The sequence below is a fragment of the Macrobrachium rosenbergii genome, chromosome 23 (genome assembly GCF_040412425.1).
Source record: "Macrobrachium rosenbergii isolate ZJJX-2024 chromosome 23, ASM4041242v1, whole genome shotgun sequence".
Classification (NCBI taxonomy): Eukaryota; Metazoa; Arthropoda; class Malacostraca; order Decapoda; family Palaemonidae; genus Macrobrachium; species Macrobrachium rosenbergii.
In genome coordinates this window covers 40,356,697-40,377,663 of record NC_089763.1, presented here as the reverse complement: position 1 = coordinate 40,377,663, position 20,967 = coordinate 40,356,697, and the positions used below count along the sequence as shown (strand labels likewise).

At 35.1% G+C, this 20,967-nt stretch overlaps 2 protein-coding genes across 3 annotated transcripts in view; one reads left to right on the top strand and one right to left on the bottom strand.

Annotated features, from left to right (window-relative positions):
* The window catches only part of mRpL49 (mitochondrial ribosomal protein L49), a 398,706-nt gene that overhangs the window by 186,899 nt on the left and 190,840 nt on the right, over positions 1 to 20,967 (top strand). The window lies entirely within an intron of this gene.
* Positions 1,579 to 5,591, bottom strand: LOC136851199 (fucolectin-like). Its single transcript, XM_067125147.1, has 3 exons — positions 5,216 to 5,591; positions 4,695 to 4,830; positions 1,579 to 3,948 (listed from the first exon to the last, which is right to left on the bottom strand). The coding sequence occupies exons 1-3, from the start codon at positions 5,300 to 5,302 to the stop codon at positions 3,428 to 3,430; spliced, it is 744 nt and encodes a 247-aa protein (XP_066981248.1). The 5' UTR covers positions 5,303 to 5,591; the 3' UTR covers positions 1,579 to 3,427.

Here is a 20,967-nt window from a genome sequence, read left to right as displayed (position 1 = left end):
ATTCAGTAGATTTTCATAGATATGTGTGAGTCATTCGGTTTCACTCTTTCGTAGCGTATTTAAAGTTATTTTCGTTATTTCTGTCAATAAAGTTTAGTTTTGTAACTCAGTGTCTCATTCCAGTAGGTCTTGTAATTTAGTTAGGGGTAATGAATAACTTAAGATGTGAAGATGAATAACTTAAGATGGGATGTTGAGAGATCATCTGACCAACAAGTCGGCTCTCGCTGCCAAACTCATCTCAGAGTAAGTGAGATGCTAACCTCTGTCCTTAAACAGAGAAAATGATAAAATATAGGCCTCGAAAACCAGGCCTATAACATATATATATATATATATATATATATATATATATATATATATATATATATATATATATGTGTGTATGTATGTATGTATGCATGTATGTATGTATGTACTTACATATATATACATATATATATGCATATATATACTGTATATATATATATATGAATATATATAAATAAATAGATATATTTTAAGTTTCACTAGTTTACAATATGCAAGGGATTAGTCATCCAAATATCATTTGTGAAAAATTTGATTCATATGTTATACCAGCATGAAAAAGTCGTAATCGTTGATGTTACTTGGGCAAATAGTTCAACTTCAAACAGTCGTGGGCCTATATCTACAAAACACACATATGAAGAGGATAAAACATAAAGATAGTGATGGTCTTTTTAGATGAAAATATTAAAACATAAGAACAGTGATGACCTTTGAAGATTATAGAAACATCCTTTAATCAAGTAAAGTATGACAACATCAGAAAAAAAAAACTCGGTTTAAGGGAAACTGCAGGCAGTTTCTCTGACGCACTGATAATGTCTGAGTTGTTTCTTGCAATTACAACGGAGTTGCCAAATAGCGCCATATGTCAGTATTGTACTCTGCTGTCTGAAAAGTTTTGAAGTATGTTGCAATACATTATTGAGTGAGTGTACATACATTGCACAGACCGAAAAATATCGCTGGCAGTATTCTGAACTGCGTCATCAAGTTTTAGACAAATAAAAAAGTAAAGCTCACCTTAGCCACTGCTATTTTTTAGAAGTTTTCCTTTCTTTTACTTAGTCATGACCAAAAGTGAGTCTGTTTTTTTTTTTTTTTTTTTAAGAGCATTATCAAAATCTTTTAGTTCAAAATACCTTTAGTTATCATCTATTCCATCAGGCTAGCCGGCTAAAGTCAAAAGGCGCCTACCCGTCCCGTCGCAGTTGACTATAAAAACAGAATATTGACTTGGATTCCTACCTGGAGGACCACATGGCGACTCAAACCAGGGGCGCTGCCTTTGCGACTTCCTCGAGAGAGCTTCTTCGACGTGTCCTTCCTCTTGTGGTCTCAGAGCCACATTAATTGCTACATATGGCTTGCTATCCGAGGACCTGAAGCCCAGTATGTTACACGCTCGGAAATTCTCGACAGTCTTTCGTGAATTGCAATTAGTAGAACAAAAAAGAAAATCTTAAGTTGGTTTTTTATTGGTTTTAATTCGCAAACTTCTTTCAAGATTACTGGCAGGGCACTAAATCTTGATGTAGTCGAGCCAGTAAAGGTTACAATCAGGAGTTCAGCCAATCAAAATTTTAATTACACGGAGTTATGAATGTCGGTGTAACTAGCCTGACATATATAGATTGAATATATGTGTCATGAATTTAGGAAGACAACAGATCAGTGATAATTGTGTAACTAGGAAGGGGGAGAGAAAAGAGAAGGGCCTAGAAATGTAGAGTTGGTGGGGTTGTATATATATCGCGAAGGCCGGAAAGGCCTAATTATCCACAGAGTGATACAGTTAATGCAAATAGAGATGAATGGCATAGTGTTTTTTGGGTGTCCAATGCACTGCTGATAATCCATATGTACAGGTGCAAATAGCAAACGAAGATATAGGCGGTTTAAGCAGAAGTTAGAGTAAGCGTTCTACAAAACAAAAGTTTGTATGATTTACAAATCCTATTTTTCATGAGACTGCTGACCTAGCAAGTGCAATGTTTTTTTGAACGAAAATCCATTAGTAAACCATTTTTCTGTCTTTAGAACCAGATTCCCTAAACTCTTTAATATCTGTACATTTCACACATCGAATATATCAGGTATTATATTCTTCAGCTCTTTTCAGATTCTCGTAAAAAAAATAAAAAAAAACTAGAGTCAATAGTATTGCGTTCCAACATGCTACTAGAGTAGTCGAACCTATTAGCGCCCGTCCAGTTATCAGCATGATTGTCTTTTCAAACATCTTTCATACTTTTTAATTTTCATTTCCTGAAATTTTCAGGTTCAACCGATACAGGATAAATTCATCTATGACCCATATGGATTTCATATGCACGACCGTTAGGATTGCCGGGGTCGTTCTTCGTAACTGACCTTTTCATTGTAATGTTCTTCTTAGATGATACATTAACAGTGAAATTATGAAGAAAACCAGGAATATCTTTCAATTTATTGTTGTATGACAATACAAGAAAGCTTTTTGTAATTAATCAAACAACTGAGAGTCATATATAACAACAAAGAATTTAGCGGAAAACCAGAAAATTGAGTGGAACTATCAGACGTCTCAGGAACCCGCTGAACCGACAGCAAAGCCATAAACTAAAAGGAAACCAGAAATTTTGCCTGAAACCAGAATATTTGTCAGGAAACCTTTAGTGTAGAGAGAAACAGAAAATTTGGCAGGAAACCAGCCAGCAACTTGAACGAGAAAACAACGCTCGATTCAGTACCAGGTACTAAGACATAAAACCAGTAGTTGTGGCTAGATCCAATAGAATCTGCTGGGCATAAGAGGATTCTCGTGAGAAACCAGTAAGCACAGAGAAAAATGTTTATAACCTTTAAAAAATATTCGAGCTTCAAATACCATTCTGTTTCATATTAGTAATTTTGTCTTTTTTTAAGATGTTTAAATAATGAAATACATTGTTTGAGATATCTTACCACTTGATTTATCTATCCGTTTATATATCCACGTGACAACTGTCGTACCTTTGCACTGCCATTCTTAATTGCCAACAGTAATTACAATAGAAAAAAATATTAACTTCTCATAAACGTTTATTGGTGATTAACATCTTTCTTGTAGATTAAAATGTTCTCATTTTCCTTGGTTATGTTCAGTACATAAGAAAAAATTGAAAACAATAAAATGTCACAGAAAATGGACCCCAATTGATGGATACCCTATTAAAGGTAGCTCATTATGCATGAGGTCAGTGATTCTCGCACTATCAGATACAACATTTGCTTTATCATTTGTTTACCCTCTGGCATCAACGCACCTGTTCAGTTTCCATGATCTAAGTCTGGCCAAAAAACACGGGTTTTATTGCCCACGTCCGGCTTCTGCGACCTTCCCCTCACAAAAACTCATATGTTTTATTATAATCTGTTAGGCCTCAATGATCTGCACCTCGCAAATAGAAACAGCATTAGTTGTTGAAAACGTTTGGAAAGAAAGGTACCTTCCTTCCATGGGGTTCGGTGACTTAAAGGTGAGGACGGTGCCGGCAGGAGGTGTCGTTGGTGCGTGGGTAGCAAATATTGGGTTCTGGCTGATCGTAGGCGAATTCCCAAATCGTATCTCGACGGTGTTGAAGTCGAGGTTGTCATCTCTTGGTTTCACGACGAGGGCTGAGACGAAATACGTTTTCTGGAGATCAGCCTTCCACCAGGGATAATCCCTAACAAGAGTGATGCTGCAGGAATCGTATGCATAGCAGAAATACCCATTGATGGCCTGGTATTCAGCCTGATTCACGGAATAAATCGACGACATCGTAACCACTGCTCGAGGTGCAAGGTTCTTAGAAAAGAACCAGGAGGTGTAACATGAGGTAAAGCCGAAGGAATCTTGAGCAGTGCCATTGTATTCGGCGGTCACAAAGGTCTTGAAGAGGCTGCAGTCATCGCCTGCGATGAGATAAAAGTGGAAACATAAGGTTAGTTGTGGAACATGTTTGCTTCTAATAGTGGAATAATCCTGGAATAATAAAAGCAATCACTAAATTATTTTTGGAACACCCGCGTTTTTATAACAAAATTTGTCTCAAAGTTCTTCGCATATAATGTGTTCATTGTTCATATCGTTCTTGTCATTCAAACGGCTTCCTGGGAGCACGACATCTTGTTATTAATAATAGACAGGATGACCTACACTTTGTAAAGATTTTACCGGTTTATCCTATTAATGATAACTGTGAGAAATGGAGCTAGGAAACTGTTTTGTGTATCACAGAACCTTTCAAAGACAACAAAAATAATCAAGTAACAACACAGAAGAAAATGAAGGAAAATGCTGATACAATACCCAATAAATAAGAACAACAAATAAAAAATTTATATATATATTCAAAAGTGGGAAGCAGTTTATGTAATAAAGCAAGAACTACTACAAAAGATCATGGTGCCAATAAATAATAATAAAAACATTATTATAACTTTAACGCTTACTATGAGACCGCAGTCTTAAAGTCTACACAAACATCGGTTCCCACAGAGCTTATAAGTCAAGAACTGACCGAAACAGACTGACTGTTATTATTCAACACGAGCAAGTATTCTTATGAAGCATGACAATAAGCCACTAAAGCTAAGCAAGTTATCAAAGAGATGAATGTCTTCACATAAAAATAACAATAGAATTTAACCTGACCTACCTTTAATACAAAACAGACGGCAGTTAGCGTTCCGTAGGCAGAGAGTGGCGCATCTAACATCCTTGTCGTGAGCAAAACGAACTGAGATAGTTTGCAGAAGACAGTTGTTCATGCCAGATGGGAAGCTGCTGGTGACCTGTGAGGACACTTCTCATCATGATAACAGCATTGGTATTGCTCATGCCAATGAAAACAGTATTGGTCAGAGTATTATTATAATAAAAATTACAGTATTCGCTTGATTATAACAAACGTCTTTTGCAGTTGTCATGATTAAGTTCATCAGGAACAAGAAAGTGGTACTATGCCAGCCTAGACGGTCTAATGAAAATCTGAATATGACAAATCAAGCACCATAATAAACATAATTTAGCTTTCTCAAAGAGATAATTAAATAAGGATACGTTCAGAACTCTTGACCATAAGAATATAATCACAAGAATGACTCGAGTAGTTAGGCTTGTCAGTTAGGCAGATGGAGGATAAGCACACACAGGTAACAAAACGAATTCACACCTCACCTTTGCATACGCTCCACCAAGTGATGCTTCAATACCAAGACGCCTTGAAGACAGCAGGAGGCAGTAGATGATGAACCTGATGAGCATTGTCTCGTGTTTTCTGCAAGCGAGTCAGTCCGTTAGTTAAATATTGAAGTTGGTGTGGGAACAACATTTCCTCACCTCTTCTAAAATTGTAAAATGTTTGTCGCATCGGTGTCATAAACCACAGCGATTATAGCTGTCATAGAATGCAATTCATTATCTTGCTGTTATTGCCACTAACAAAACCACAGTGACCCATTACCGCTCAAATTAAAAAAAATTAAACTCACTAGGCCTGTTGCAAGCTTCAACGGCTTTCCAAATACTTACAGTACCTAGAATTGCTTAATACAATTAATCGGCAGGGTCTAATGTAATATATATATATATATATATATATATATATATATATATATATATATATATATATATATATATATATATATATATATATATATATATATATATATATATATATATATATATATATATATATATATATATATATATATATAACACGTATGCTGATGGACAATTAAGAATTGCTCTTCTTGTACATATTTATTTCCCGACGTTTCGTAATTCTCATATATATAATTACATCTTCAAGGGCTCTAAAATGGATAAAAACAACACATAATTAGCATAAAAATCAAACTGAACATTTTTTACACTTAAAATTATACATTTAAAAAAAACAAAATATTTTAAAATACACAAACTATTGGACCAACCTTCCACCAGAGTAAAAGAAACATAAGTGGAAGGAAACTACCAAATAAAAAAAGAGGAAAATACATCTTAAGACATGAAAAGGGGAGTGGCTGTTGACTGCGTGTTTAATGGGGGAACCAGTTGTTTGATCAATAAGAACTCTAGAATGGGTAATTCCTGAGTGTTGGGTGTTTGTCCGATGATTTTAAAATCTTTATTTTCAATGTGATAGTTCTTTTAAAAGAAAATCCACTCAGGTAATACAAGATCATTTTCCTGCTATAAAAGTTAACCTGATTCCTAAAAATCCATTAACCATCCGCTCTCTGTTTCAGTTCAAGGATCGTCTGTGCCCTTTCATGTCCTCTTGTGTGGTATATAAATATACTTGCCCCAGGTGTAACTCGGGGGTTTATGTGGGAGGCCGCTGAAGGTGCGCATCGACTGTCATAGAGGGGTCAGTTTCCGGACAGGCAGCAGACTCACGAACCCGGAGCATTCCAATATAAGAACTCATGCTGCAAAACATACATTGAAAATAAAGATTTTAAAATCATCGGACAAACACCCAGCACTCAGGAATTACCCATTTTAGAGTCCTTATTGATCAAACAACAGGTTCCCCCATTAAACACGCAGTCAACAGCCACTCCCCATTTCTTGTCTTAAGGTGTATTTTCCTCTTTTTATTTGTTAGTTTCCTTCCACTTATGTTTCTTTTACTCTGGTGGAAGGTTGGTCCAATAGTTTGCGTATTTTAATATGTCTTGGTTTTTTTTTAAATGTATAATTCTAAGTGTAAAAAATTTTCAGTTTGAGTTTTATGCTAATTATGTGTTGTTTTTATCCATTCTAGAGCCCTTGAAGATGTAATTATATATGAGAATTACGAAACGTCGGGAAACAAATATGTACAAGAAGAGCAATTCTTAATTGTCCATCATATATATATATATATATATATATATATATATATTATATATATATATTATATATATATATATTATAACTATATATATTCAGCTCACATTTAACTCGTACTTTGAGTATGAAAGGTTAATCCAAAATTAGACATCGCTAATAATATGTTTCCAAAGTATATTACCATATCTTTCGAGACGGCATTTTGTGAAAATCTTTGGCCAAAATTTGAAATGAAAAAGTAAAAGGAATAAAGGGTGATACTGAGTGCTGTGCTTGCCAGGAAGATTGACTTCAACTGCGAAAACCACGAAAGTGCCCAGCTTAAAAAAAATGATAAAAAATACTATGATAAGAAATACTATTTACGAGGCAACATTGGAATGACATTGCAGAAGCGTCGCTGATTTGCCCTCCCATTAACCAATCATTGATGATTGATTACTTCCCATCACGGATGGAACCTTGCAGTCGCCTTATATTCAAAAGATCAACTACTAGTAAATTACAAGGGAATTGTCCAAATGCCATGGTCTTAGTATTATTACAATTGAGTTGATATTTGTGTGGAACAGGACACAAAAAATTACCTTGCTGAATATAAAAAGTGAAGAATTCTCGATTTTAGAAAGCTCTTCGTCTCGGAACAGCGCTCCTGTTTAACATTCCCAAGTCTTTTTATTATTATCATTTTCAAATCTATATTTTAGTCTCATTTTATAAAACCATCGCTAAACTTGTAAATATTTTCTGTCTCTTTCCTCCATTGCTGCCTAGCGTTGTATAATTCTACCACTCGTGTCTTTCCTATGCTTTGTCTTCCACGAACCTCCACTCTTTTCCTTCCTCCTTTATTTTAGTGCCCATCCGAGTATGTCTGGTTTTCCAACTCTTCTGGTGCTTACAGGGCCCCACTGACACATATTACTCTCCTAAGGGTTGAGCGAAGGAAATCTCCTAGGTATTCCCATCTCCCTTCCAAAATTATCTGGTCTAAAAAGAAAAATGAACCTTCTGTATAATTTCCCCCATGTTATCTTGCCATTTGCGCTTAATATTCTTCTTCAAGTTCTATTTTCAAAACGACAAAATCTTTTGACAATAGTTTAATTTTCATGCCATGATCCAAGTCCTCACTGCAATACAGATCGTGCTAAACTCACATTTGCCTGCAATTTCAGGCTACTGGATTTCCAAATCCTATTCAGCCTAGCCATAGTTTGAATTGCCTTCTGCAGTCCTTCATTAAATTCCAGTTCAAGAACACCTGTGTTTCTCCGTCTAATATTATTTCATCCTTTTATGCATACTCTGTCATTACTTCTGTTTTTCTTAGTTTTATTTAAATCCCATCTCTCTAGATATATGATCCATTCTAATGGCAAACTTTGGTGTCTCGCTGATTTAAGCAGCATCATCTGTATATTCTAAATCTTTTAAGTTTTTATCGCCACTCTAATCTAAACGTCTCTCTTAATTTCTGACCACTTTTTTCATTATAAAAGTTTATGGGAAAGACAAACGGCAAAGGAGAAGGGAAATTGTCATGTTTGTAATTCATTCTCAAAACAGATTTCGCGTCTTTTTGGAAGGATTCCATCTCATTCTTGAATTAATATTTGGCTAATTCTAATAATATATCCAGATCATTCCATAATCCTGTCATAGATTGTGTTCAGAATATCTTATATCATTCTGAACATTTTTTCCTCAGCTTCAAAATCGTTTTTAGATCATTTTTAAAACACCTGTAACTCCTGAAAATCTTCTTTTTAGATTCGCTTATAGACAGCCAGGAACGGAACAGAAAACTAGAAAGAAAGGATTTTCCGTTTATTTCCTATAGAAAATGTGAAACAGGAGCTCCAGTTAAAAAAAAAATACGAGATAATTTCACTTACTCATTGGTGAAATAAAAAAAAAAATTTTAAACAAATAAAAAAGAAATCACACTTTTCTAAAGTCTCACTCTCTTTTCCTTCACAAATTCTTTTTTTGTTGTTGTTGTTTTGTTTCTTCTGGCTTAGCTTAGATAGGGACCAAGGCTGCCAGTAACATTGGCCTCTGTATAACAAACGTGAAGATCGATATTATCACTATTAAAGTAGGCTAGTTTAACCAGACCACTGAGCTGATGATTTGAAGATTGAAAAAGCGAATGAAAACACGCAGGCTTTTCAACAATTCTCTTACTCGCATGTTTCATATCAAATCTAATTATGTTTTAAGAAATCGTGCTGAAAAGCGCAATTACTGGCGACAGGCAGTACTAAGCGTTTCTTTACAACTTCAAAGTCAGAACCCTTGCCTCCAGCTACTGGTTTCCATGGCATCGACAGGTATTAGACCACCAAATAATAACCCCTTACAGCAGTCTTATTATTATTATTATTATTTATTATATTATTATTATTATTATTATTATTATTATTATTATTATTCAGGAGATGAACCCTATTCATATGGGACAAGCCCACTGGATCCATTGACTTGGAATTCAAGCTCCCAAAGAATTTGGTGCTCATTAGGAAGTAAGAGAAGTTAAAGGGAAATACAGAAAGAAGAGATCTCACTTATTAAAATAAATAAGTTAATAAATTGATAAAAATGTGTTAAAAAGATAAAAATATATTGTAAAAAACGTATTAATTGTCCTAGTGTTTTTTTTTATCTGGCTTGGAAACCCCACATTTCAAGATTTAGCCTCCATGCCCCTTAGGGTTAGGTTAGGAAATTGAGGTCTGAAGCAAGTACCGCTATTTTCGTAATGGAGAACAATTTCTTTAAAATAAACTTCGCTGTAGAAAACGAGACGTAGAATAATTACGTCCTAATTTATTTTGTGACTTTTTTTTTTTTTTTTTGCATTTGACTTACGATACACAAATTAAAAACATAACTAAAAAGTTTAGGATAACTGGCTCCCTGGATAATGGCCCTGGACCATTATTGTTCTCCATTTGCCGCCCACTGGGCACTTGCGCCTGGATAATTGCTCATCTCCCAATCTTCCTGTATTTTCCCTAATTAAAAGAAAATGGAAATAAGTAATGTTTTTTTGTTATCTAATGAGAAAAAAGTTCTAATAATAAAATGTATATCATTGTATTATGTTTATCACTGAAACAGCAAGTTGTAGGTTATTCCTCTCAAAAAGTCCAAGTCTGGCTATTCTGAAAGTCTTGGGGGATGTTTGATGTTCCGCCTGCCTAATCTAGATAGCGTTCCTCCCATCTGATATGGAAATTGAATACAGACCCACAATCCTTCAGATCCAGGCTAAAGTTACCCTACTATCAAAGAGACAAAAATAGAGATCTTGGAACTAAAACAAATACAGAGCATGACATTTCAAGCAAGAACAGTTCAAGGTCCATTGACTGGGTAATGATTGAAATTTAAAGAAGAGAAAACAAAGCTTGTTGGCCATCCCAATGTAAAGGAAAAAGTCTTGTATTTGTGACACTCCAACACATTCGTACTGACCTTCCTTACTTTCCGTACCCATTGAGAAAACACAGTTCTCCCCTAAACTGATTTTTCATTGCTCACTGGAACAATGTCTGTCTTTGAGCTTACTCACTTTGCATTCGAATTGAAAATGAAGTTTCATAAATTATCCGGATCTGAGAAAGTAACGATAACCAAAGTTCTTCTACGTAATACATCCCCACGAGTAACATTTAATGTGGTGGTTTTTCTATGCGATCAAGTTTTCTGGATGTCTGTTTTTGTTATTTACGTTTCATTTTATAAAAAATACCGAGAGTTTGCGTCATTTTCTAAATTTGATGAGAGTATTCTTCACAAATTCCGTAGAACATATACTACAATAACATATAATCTACTGATCATTTTTACTTGATACAGCCTGGATCCACAATAAATTCCTAACTTTTCGACTTCGTTACACTTTTCTTTGGTACTATTCCATAAAGATATCGCGTGCAGGAATCTTGCGTACACTGGCGCGAATCCTTTCATCGGGTGGGAGAGTTTCTTTGTTTATATCCCACTCAGATTTAGCCTTAGAATAACAGGATTATCCGAAAAAGGACGAGGAAATCGACAAGCTAAAAGGCCATTGTGGCTATTAACAATAAATCTATGCTTTAGGTAAACATAATGTACTGTGCGATTGGGATACAAAATATTGCACCAGTTCCCTTAATGTTTCAGACGGAAGGCAAATGGTAGTATTCAGCAAGCAGTATCTGGCAACCTTTAGCCAGGCAGTGCAGGCGTATCATGTGCCATGATAACTGATCATTACTCAGTAGCTTGGTTACGGTTTGCCCTGGACCAAATACCTGTGCTGGCACAAGGCTGACCTAATCTTAAACCAACGAATGAATCACTTGCTAATAGATGTCATGCGAGAAATTAGTACCCTGGAAGCTTAACTAATTAACATTCCATTTAAATGAAATTAAGATTAGTATTGTTCTTTCTTTTTTTATTATTTTTTTAAGGATTATGTTAATTTTGTGTGTGTGTGTGTAACCGGCCTACACCATTTTTTTCTGTCTGAAGAGGGTTTTATTTTACCACCCAAAATTTGTAGGCCCATATGCGTTGCATTACTATGCTAAAAAACAAAGTATTCGTTACTATTTATTAGATTTTGTTTATTTATCAGAGTCAAAATATAGAAGGATGCTGAATACCAACTATAAATGCTTCGCTAGGCCTATTGATCCTTGCCTGATCTGTGAAAAGTGGGATATCCTATTATAAGCATTATGATTTTTGTTAATAAGTATTAGTGCGCTATTAGATTTTTTATAATCAGTAATGTATTCTTTTACAGTCATGTAAATATATAATTGATCTTTACAGAGCTGACTGACATCCTAAAATTGTCCACTTGGCCTAATTCTTAGCCAGTGTGCTTGAGGACTAAGTTATTCAAGCCTTGAGAGAAAAATGTTTATGCTCTTCATGGTTAGGTTAAAGAGAAAAACAAAAATATTTTATTTCCTTCTGTAATTCACAGCAAAAATAGTTCTTAGATGATACTAATAGTGAGTAAGAAGTCGAGTTGAAACATAACATGAAAAAAATTTCATTTCAGCAGAAAAAAATTTACCAATAAAACCAATATAAAAAAAGGACATCAAAAGATAAGTTAATAGAGCCTTACAAACATAATAAAAGAAAAAACAACAGTAAATTATGTGTATTCCATACATCCAGCGACTCTACCCAGTTTTTGTTCATGGATGCTATTCACGTTCTAATATTTAGTGTGACCCTAATAGCACCGATAACTCCGTTCGCGTATGTCGTTACCATTCACCATTCATTCTAGGCCTCTCTGATAACATAGTTGGTAGGCCCGTTCATATACATAATGAAATATTTCATAATGATTCGAACAAAACACTCAAAAATCTCCATAAAACAAGGCATTTTCTTGGAGTTTTACTTGTTACTCGTTACAATTGATTGCAGTTTTCATATTATAAAAAGCTTTTCTCAAACAAATTAACATATGGAATATAAAAAAGAAATAAGATCTGAACGATATATTTCGTAAAATGATGCAGAATATTATAGCGTACTCTACGGAGGTTAAGCCCTTGCGAGAATTAAATTCCGGTGTAAGAACCGGATATCGCCGGAATCTGCACTAGGTGTGCCTCAAAATGTCACCCTTTTTTTATTTGATACGAGCTCCAAGCGTTGCCAGGAAACAAAGCGTGCACAAATGGCGGGAAAAGGTGAATGTCACTTCCACAGCTTTTCGCCGCTATTCTCTCCGATTTTTAATCAAGCAAAAGCACTTAAGACTCGACTTTTAATTCATATGGTCATACGAATAATGGCCTAAGTATGTCTCAAAGTGAGAGTAGGATATATATTAGTAGATACCATTTTACCAACTATGTTATTATTTCTTGATACTAAGAATAGCTGAATTGTTACATATATCATTTATTTATATTTGAGATTTTTTCTTCTTTTTATTTTAATTTTTACTGTTCATTTTTATAACCTTTCCATTATTAGTTTTATTATTATTCGTAATTTCATAAAATTTACTTTGAATTAATCTTAATTTTTTTATTTTTACTTCTGTTCCTTTATATACATATATATAAATAAAGATAAAATCCACGAAGGAAACGGAAACACTGGAGTGCTGAGAGGCCTTTCGACGCTATGCCCTTTACTTAGCAGACTGAAGAAATATAAAAGTATGTTTACAAAGAAAGCTCATATAAATGACAGATTGGGATTATAAAGGAAACATATGTACCTGGAATCCAACACAATTGAAGAATTAGTAGAACTGCCAAAACAGGATTAAATATTTAAGAGGTTTTTACAAAGGATTAGGATTAAATAAATATTTAATCCTGTTTTGGCAGTTCTACTAATTCTTCAATTGTGTTGGATTCCAGGTACATATGTTTCCTTTATAATCCCCATCTGTCATTTATATGAGCTTTCTTTGTAAACATACTTTTATATTTCTTCAGTCTGCTAAGTAAAGGACATAGCGTCGAAAGGCCTCGCAGCACTCCAGTGTTTCTGTTTCCTTCGTGGATTTTATCTTTATTTATATATTCATCACCTTCCATATTTTCGTGATTCAGTTATACATTACATACATATATATATATATATATATATATATATATATATATATATATATATATATATATATATATATATATGTATATATATATATATATATATATATATATATATATATATATATGTATGTATATATACATATATATATATATATATATATATATATATATATATATATATATATAGTATATTATATATATATATATATATATATATATATATATATATATTCTTACGTTTCTGGCGATGGTTTGTTACTTTGATAAATATTATTTAAACTAAACCTTGAAAACCACTCACCGTTGTCAGCCATAAATACGAATACATGCATGAAATATACAAAATTACGTATAAGAATAATGGTATGTCGACAGTTGAAAGTTCTGATCTATACAAGGTTCTACTTTACTGCACACAGATTATGGCATTCAAATAGTAGAATAATGATTCACCTTTCAATAAAGAAAATTAATGGTAGAATTTAACATTACTACAAAATAATGATTCTACTTGCAGTAAGGAAATTAACGCTAAACTTGAATAGCACAACAGAGCCAGAGGCCTTGGTGATACAGGTTTTATTCACTGAGGAATTCAGTTACAGTTATATTTCTTGAATTGTTGCAAGTTATTTAAACAAAGGGCAGAATTCCTCCAGGCAAGATGGATGTCAGGACTACGAGGGTGAACGACATAACATGTGTCTGGAAATAGAATAATCCCAGTTCAAGCTTCTTGGAAATGTGGTTTCTCTCAATAGCAATTATAAGCACGTGGGAGGATTGACTACGAACAAGGGACGATTAACTCAGGGAAGCACTTAACACTGGGTAACGCAACAGTAAAGTTTACTTTACTAGGGAGAGAAATGAGGAAATGAAATAAGAGATTCTGGATGAGGAACAGAGAACTGGTAACACGCGAATGCCTTTACACATACAGTGGTTCGCCTTGCAGTGTGCACCTTTGCAATAATGGCTGGATGAGCTACAATGTCGTCCTTTGGGCCTCACAAAATTGCTTGTGGTTTGGTTGCTTGTAGCCTTATTATGGTCCTGGTTACAGAAAGAGTGCCGTGCACATGACACAGCTAGGGATTAACAGTGAGACTATTCTCACTGAGAATGAGCAAAAGACTGAGGGCACTCAGCGATCCTGAGTTGCTTATTTGACTGTGGATTTCGCCTGCGGGCGGACGCTGTTTCTTCAAAACAGACACATCAGCTGGCATCTGTGAAAGAACATTTTCAAGATGCTTGTACAAAGCTCACATAGTAGGAGGTAAATAAAGAAAAGAGATTAAAATCTGGGATGTTTCAGTTTCCCCTAGTATTAGCCTGGACCGAAGGCGAGCTACACTCCTTAATAGTTCTCTTCCACACGTCTGTGTGTGGGTCCTGGGGTGCCCATTCCTTAAAGCACAGGACTTTGACCCTTATACTAAGTAAGCAAAGAGACAAGGCGGCAGAGATCGAGTAATAATACACACACACACACATATATATATATATATATATATATATATATATATATATATATATATATATATATATATATATATATATATATATATATATATATATATATATATATATATATATATATATATATATATATATATATATATATATATATATATATATATATATATATATATATATATATATATATGTGTGTGTGTGTGTGTGTGTGTATGTTGTTATAGGAGTTTTACCAAATTGCGGGTTCATCTAGGATTCAAGGATTATAGTATATATAAATAACAGTGACAGTTGTGTAGTTTTTTTGTGAACATCCATTCTTAAGGCAATTGGCTTGATGTTGATTGTATAGTGAAGGTGTGAGTAAGAGGCTTCATCTGATCTATTCAAACAACAAACAGAAATGTAGTGCCTGACACGAGGCGAACAAAACAGAGGTCAGAGTACAACCAACTGTGTTTGTTGGAGGATGGAAAGATGTACATAAATCAATATATAAGACACGAATGAAGTTATGATACATATAGCTGGAATGCTGATAATGTAATGCTTGAGCTAAGAATGATACATTTAACATAATAATATGAACGAGAATATATGTACAAAGGATGCGTGACATCTGTGTTTCTTGTGTGTATGTGCTTGGTGCACAGAGATGTTCATTGTGAGGAGATTAGCTGGCCAGGTAAGCTGGACAATGTATGGGTCCATGTGGGACCCTACAGGACTCCCCAACACGAGAGGCTTACAGTTGTAGGTCGGTGTCTGGGATGTATGTTCGAAACCCACATAGTTCTGCCATCCACTGTCATTTGGTAGGATTTGTGTCTTCTCTGGATGACGTGATGTGGTCCCGAGTAGGTGCTTGGGAGAGGGGACGGGTTCTGTGTGCATCTACCTGTATAAACACATATTTTACATTCTGCAGTTCATGGGGACATACACTTTTTTGGCCACATGATAAGTTGTCTTGGCTGGCATTATTCATTTTAATACTTTACGGGTGTCAGATGGCGATGTTGGGCTCACTTGGACGTTGAAAGATGTCTGCTGGCAATGTTAATGATTGGCTGTACAGGACTTCTGCTGGAGATGCGTTGAATGCCACATGTGGTGACATTCTCAGCCCCGGTAAGACCCAGGGCAACTCCTTTCTCCAAACTCTGCCTTGACATCTAGTGGGGAGTGATGCTTTCAACGACCGGTGTAGCCTTTCAGCGATGCTGTTACTTTCTGGATTGTAGGCCATCATGTGTATTATCTTTGCCCCCAAACTGTCTGCGAGGGCGATCCATAAGGTGGATGTGAAGTTTGCCCCCTGTTGCTTGTGATGATCTCTGGGGCTCCTTGTCTGCTGACCCATCCAATGAGAGCTTTCACACAACTCTCCGCCATCTGTTGCCATATTGGTATTGCTTCGGGCCACTTGGTATTTCTATCGATGATGATAAACAGGTATCTGTACCCCTCGGAGGGGGTTAGAGGTTCCACTATGTCGATGTGGATGTGGGCGAGTCAGCGGTGTGTTGACTGGAACTCTCCTATTCCGCTCTCTACATGCCTTGTTGTGTGCTTTTAGGAAGTCTGCTCCTAAAAGTGCTACTGTCACATATGCTGTGGTGAAGGTCCAACTGTAGTCTTTCCCGTTGATTGACACATTCATATTTCGCTTCCCTTACATCTTGAGTGGCGCTCCATCCACTGGCAGTGGATACATGGAGGTTGGTGGGTGGGGCAGGGTTGAGTCATTCATACAGGTTGGCTGGCACAAGTGACTTGCATGCCCCGGTGTCCATAAGGAATTGTGTTCCACCTTTCATCCCAGACAAAGAAACATGTGGAGCCCTTGCATTCATATCTGGAAGAAAGGCAGCGGTAAGCAGGTGCAGCTTCTCTTACAAGGCAACTGGTCTGCTCACCACTGACATTTAGTTGTTTGGGTCGTAGATGTGACCCTCTTGCATGTTTTTTTAAAACAGGCAGCCTTTGTTACATTTGCATGCCCTTTTTCCAAATTTCCAATGGAAAAAGCATCTCTCTGGTGGTTTGTCTTTCTTCTGTCTGGTCTTCCCCTTGATGAAGTGTTTGGGGAAGCTCTGCTTATGGATGGGGGCAGCCGGTCCCTCAGGGTCGCTGTCGGATTCCGTGTCGGTGACTGCTGGGACTGTTGTGCTGCTGTTGCTATTGGTAGCTGGATGAGCTCTACTGTCTTGTGGGCCATATGTACTACTTCGACCAACTTTAGGAATGCTTTGATGGGCATGGTGGAGGCACTGGGCATGGCTGCCACTGGGCGGGCAGTTTTGTGAGGAGGACCTCTCTCACAAGGTCCAGGGTTGACTCAGGTTGTCCGTCTGCGGTGGGTAGTGTTATGAGCCACCGCAATTGCTTATAAACATGCGATGGCCACTCGTCTCCTATGGTTGCCCCTACTTTGTTCGTGGCTCTTAGGGCAGGTGGCATGCTGAAGGATGACTTCAGCTGATCCTTCAGTGATTCGTAGGTGACGGGTTTGCAGTTCTGCGAGCCATCCTACGACTTGCTTGAAAACGTCGTCTGGGAGGAATTTGAGGACAACGTCTGCTTTGCATGCTGAGGAGGTAATTTTCTTTGATCGGAAGATTATCTCCGCCCTGAAGAACCAAGCTTCTGGGCTGTGGGGCGTGAATGGGGGCAGACATATGGAGGTGGGGGCGACTGTGTTGTTGGAGAGGCTGGTATCACTGGGGCTGGCTGGGCTGGACATCTCTGTGGTCACCAGTGTAGCAAAGGTGCTGCATCTACAAACTGATTTACTCAAACAACAAACAGACAGGTCAATAGCTCTTGCAAGCGGAAATGTAGTGCCTGACACGAGGTGAAGAAAATAGAGGTCAGAGTACAACTAACTGTGTTTATTGGAGTATGGAAAGATGTACATAAATCAATATACAAGACACGAATGAAGTTATGATGCATATAGCTGGAATGCTGATATTTTAACGCTTGCACTAAGAATGATACATTTAATATAACAATAATATGAACGAGAGTTTATGTATAGAGGATGTGTGACATCGGCTGTGTTTCTTGTGTGCATGCGCTTGGTGCGCAGAGATATTCATTGTGAGGAAATTAGCTGCCCATGTAAGATGGACGGTGGGTGGGTCCGTGAGACCTTACAATTGTGTATGTATATATGTATGTATATATATATATATATATATATATATATATATATATATATATATATATATGTATATACATATATATATACATATATATATTTTACAGGTACACATATATATATATGTATATATATATATATATATATATATATATATATAATATATTATATACAAATATATATTTACATAAATATTCCATATCGTTTCATATCCAATTGCTGTACCTCGGAAATAATATATGTATATGTATATATGTATATATATATATATATATATATATATATATATATATATATACATGTATGTATGTATGTACACCGAAGGAGAATTATAATTCATAAGTGGTTCGTCGTCATATAACCCAGTGGTTTAATTCGCGAGTCACGGAACGTCGTTGGTTCTCGTGTTCGGCGGTTCAAGTCCGTGAGACGACAAACTACTTATGAGTTATAATTCCCCTTCGGTATACATATATTATTTCCGGGGTAGAGCGAATTGGATATTGAACGACATTTGTAGCTTAATGTTTGTGAATTTAATTGATGGTGCTTGTTGATTTAACTTGGCAAAAAAGTTATTTACATCTTCGTTCCCTGGTCATACACATATTATGTCGTCAACATACCTAAACCAGATTGGAGAGATTCCCTACGTGAATATTGCCATGTGAAGATGAGGAGTCAAGTGTATCGGAAACTTAAACGTAAACACGACAATAAAATGACACTGGTACTTATTGATTTTGCCAATTTAAGTCAATTAGTACCATTAATTAAATTCACTATGGAAATGGAAAGTGATGGGTGCTTACCCTTTTTGTATGTCCTCATACGAAGAAATAGTAATGGGTTTAAATATAGTGTGTATAGAAAACCCACTAATATTTCTTCTTATGTGCATTTCTATTCCGGACAAAGCAATAAGGTTAAAAAATCAGTGTTTTCATCTATGTTTTTAAGAGAATTAAGTGTATGTAGCCCTGAATGTATGGATGAGGAAATAGTTAGGATTAGAAATGTAGGCAAGAAATTGAAATATCCTGACCGTGTATTAAACAATGCATTAGAAGCGGCAAAAAAAGACTATGTATCAAAACCAAAAAGAACCTCCCAACACAAAAAATTTGCTTGTACTGCCTTATAATAATAATATGAAAGATTTCCCCCATCTTCTTAAGAAATTTGGTGTTAATGTCGCATTTAAGAACAATAAAACAGTGAAACATGTACTTAGTGAAACATGTACTTATCAAGAACTCCGCCGACAATACTAAAGGGTGTGTATATAAAATTCCATGTAAGTCTTGTGACAACTTTTATATTGGCCAAACGGGTAAAGCGCTGGAAAAGAGAACAGAACAGCATAAAAAATGTGTGAGATATGCACAGGGGAATGGTGGTATTTTTGCACATGTTAATGAGAACAATCATGGTATCAACTGGGAAGGGGCAAAAAAGGATTGTATATTCTAATAATGCACTGGAAAGAAATATCATTGAATCTAGCTTTATTAAAGAAAATTACAGCTATAATATGAATATCAGTCAAGGGATGTATAAACTTGATCCTTTAATATTAAAAGAAATTTGTGAATTGTTTAAATTTTAAGGTAGGCAGTAGACATGTATGGAAATAAGATTATCATATTTGTAATGTCAGTACGGGGGCAGCAGTGCTAATGAGTTTTCCAAACCCCGCCTCCCTGACACCTGTCAGGTATGGATCTGATGTCGCCTATGGTCGGTATGTTTAACAGTATTGTCCCCTGAGAATATATTGTGATTTTTAGCCAAATGAGTTTTGAAGGCCACTCCAACCTTGACACCGGCCTGTGGGTGGATATGTAGTCTCTAACGGTTGCGTATGTTCATCAGTACTGTTCCTGTAGTATATGTGTTTTGTGACTTCTGATACTCTGTATCAGTCCTTCATCAATGGCTTAAAAATAAAGTCGAAACCGGTCAGGGCCTACACCCCGTCTCTTATTTTTCACCTGTGATAATGTGTGATAAATGAATCATGTACAAAAGTGATTATAATTATATATATGTATGTATGTATGTATGTGTATATATATATATATATATATATATATATATATATATATATATATATATATATATTTTATATATATATATATATATATATATATATATATATATATATATATATATATATATATATATATATACATAATAAAGTATATATGTAAATATATATATATATATATATATATATATATATATATATATATATATATATATTATATATATATATTATATGAACTGGGCATTTCGTACATAATACCTGTGTCTTGCCATAGTCGTAAAAATTCTAGTTGGCTGATTTCTTTCTGTATCAGTCCGTCAGTGGCTTAAAAATAAAGTCGAAACCGGTCAGGGCCTACACCCCGTCTCTTATTTTTCACCTGTGATAATGGGTGATAAATGAATCATATACAAAAGTGATTATAATTAATGTGATTATATATATATATATATATATATATATATATATATACATATAGAGTATATGTATATGTATATGTGTATATATATATATATATATATATATATATATATATATATATATATATATATATATATATATATATATATATATATATATATATATATATATATATATATATATATATATATATATATATATATATATATATATATATATATATATTATATGAACTGGGCATTTCGTACATAATACTTGTGACTTGCCATAGTCGTAAAAATTTTAGTTGGCTGATTTCTTTCTTGCATGATTCTGCAGCAAAAATTTATGGGTAATGGAAGGCACATCGTAGCTCGAGCTGTACTTCGGCGTG

Coding starts and splice junctions, on each gene's coding strand:
- LOC136851199 (XM_067125147.1), bottom strand. CDS start 5,302: ATGCTCATCAGGTTCATCATCTACTGCCTCCTGCTGTCTTCAAGGCGT. Junction 4,831..5,215: donor TTGGTGGAGCGTATGCAAAG/GTGAGGTGTGAA, acceptor GTGTCCTCACAG/GTCACCAGCAGCTTCCCATC. Junction 3,949..4,694: donor CCGTCTGTTTTGTATTAAAG/GTAGGTCAGGTT, acceptor ATCTCATCGCAG/GCGATGACTGCAGCCTCTTC.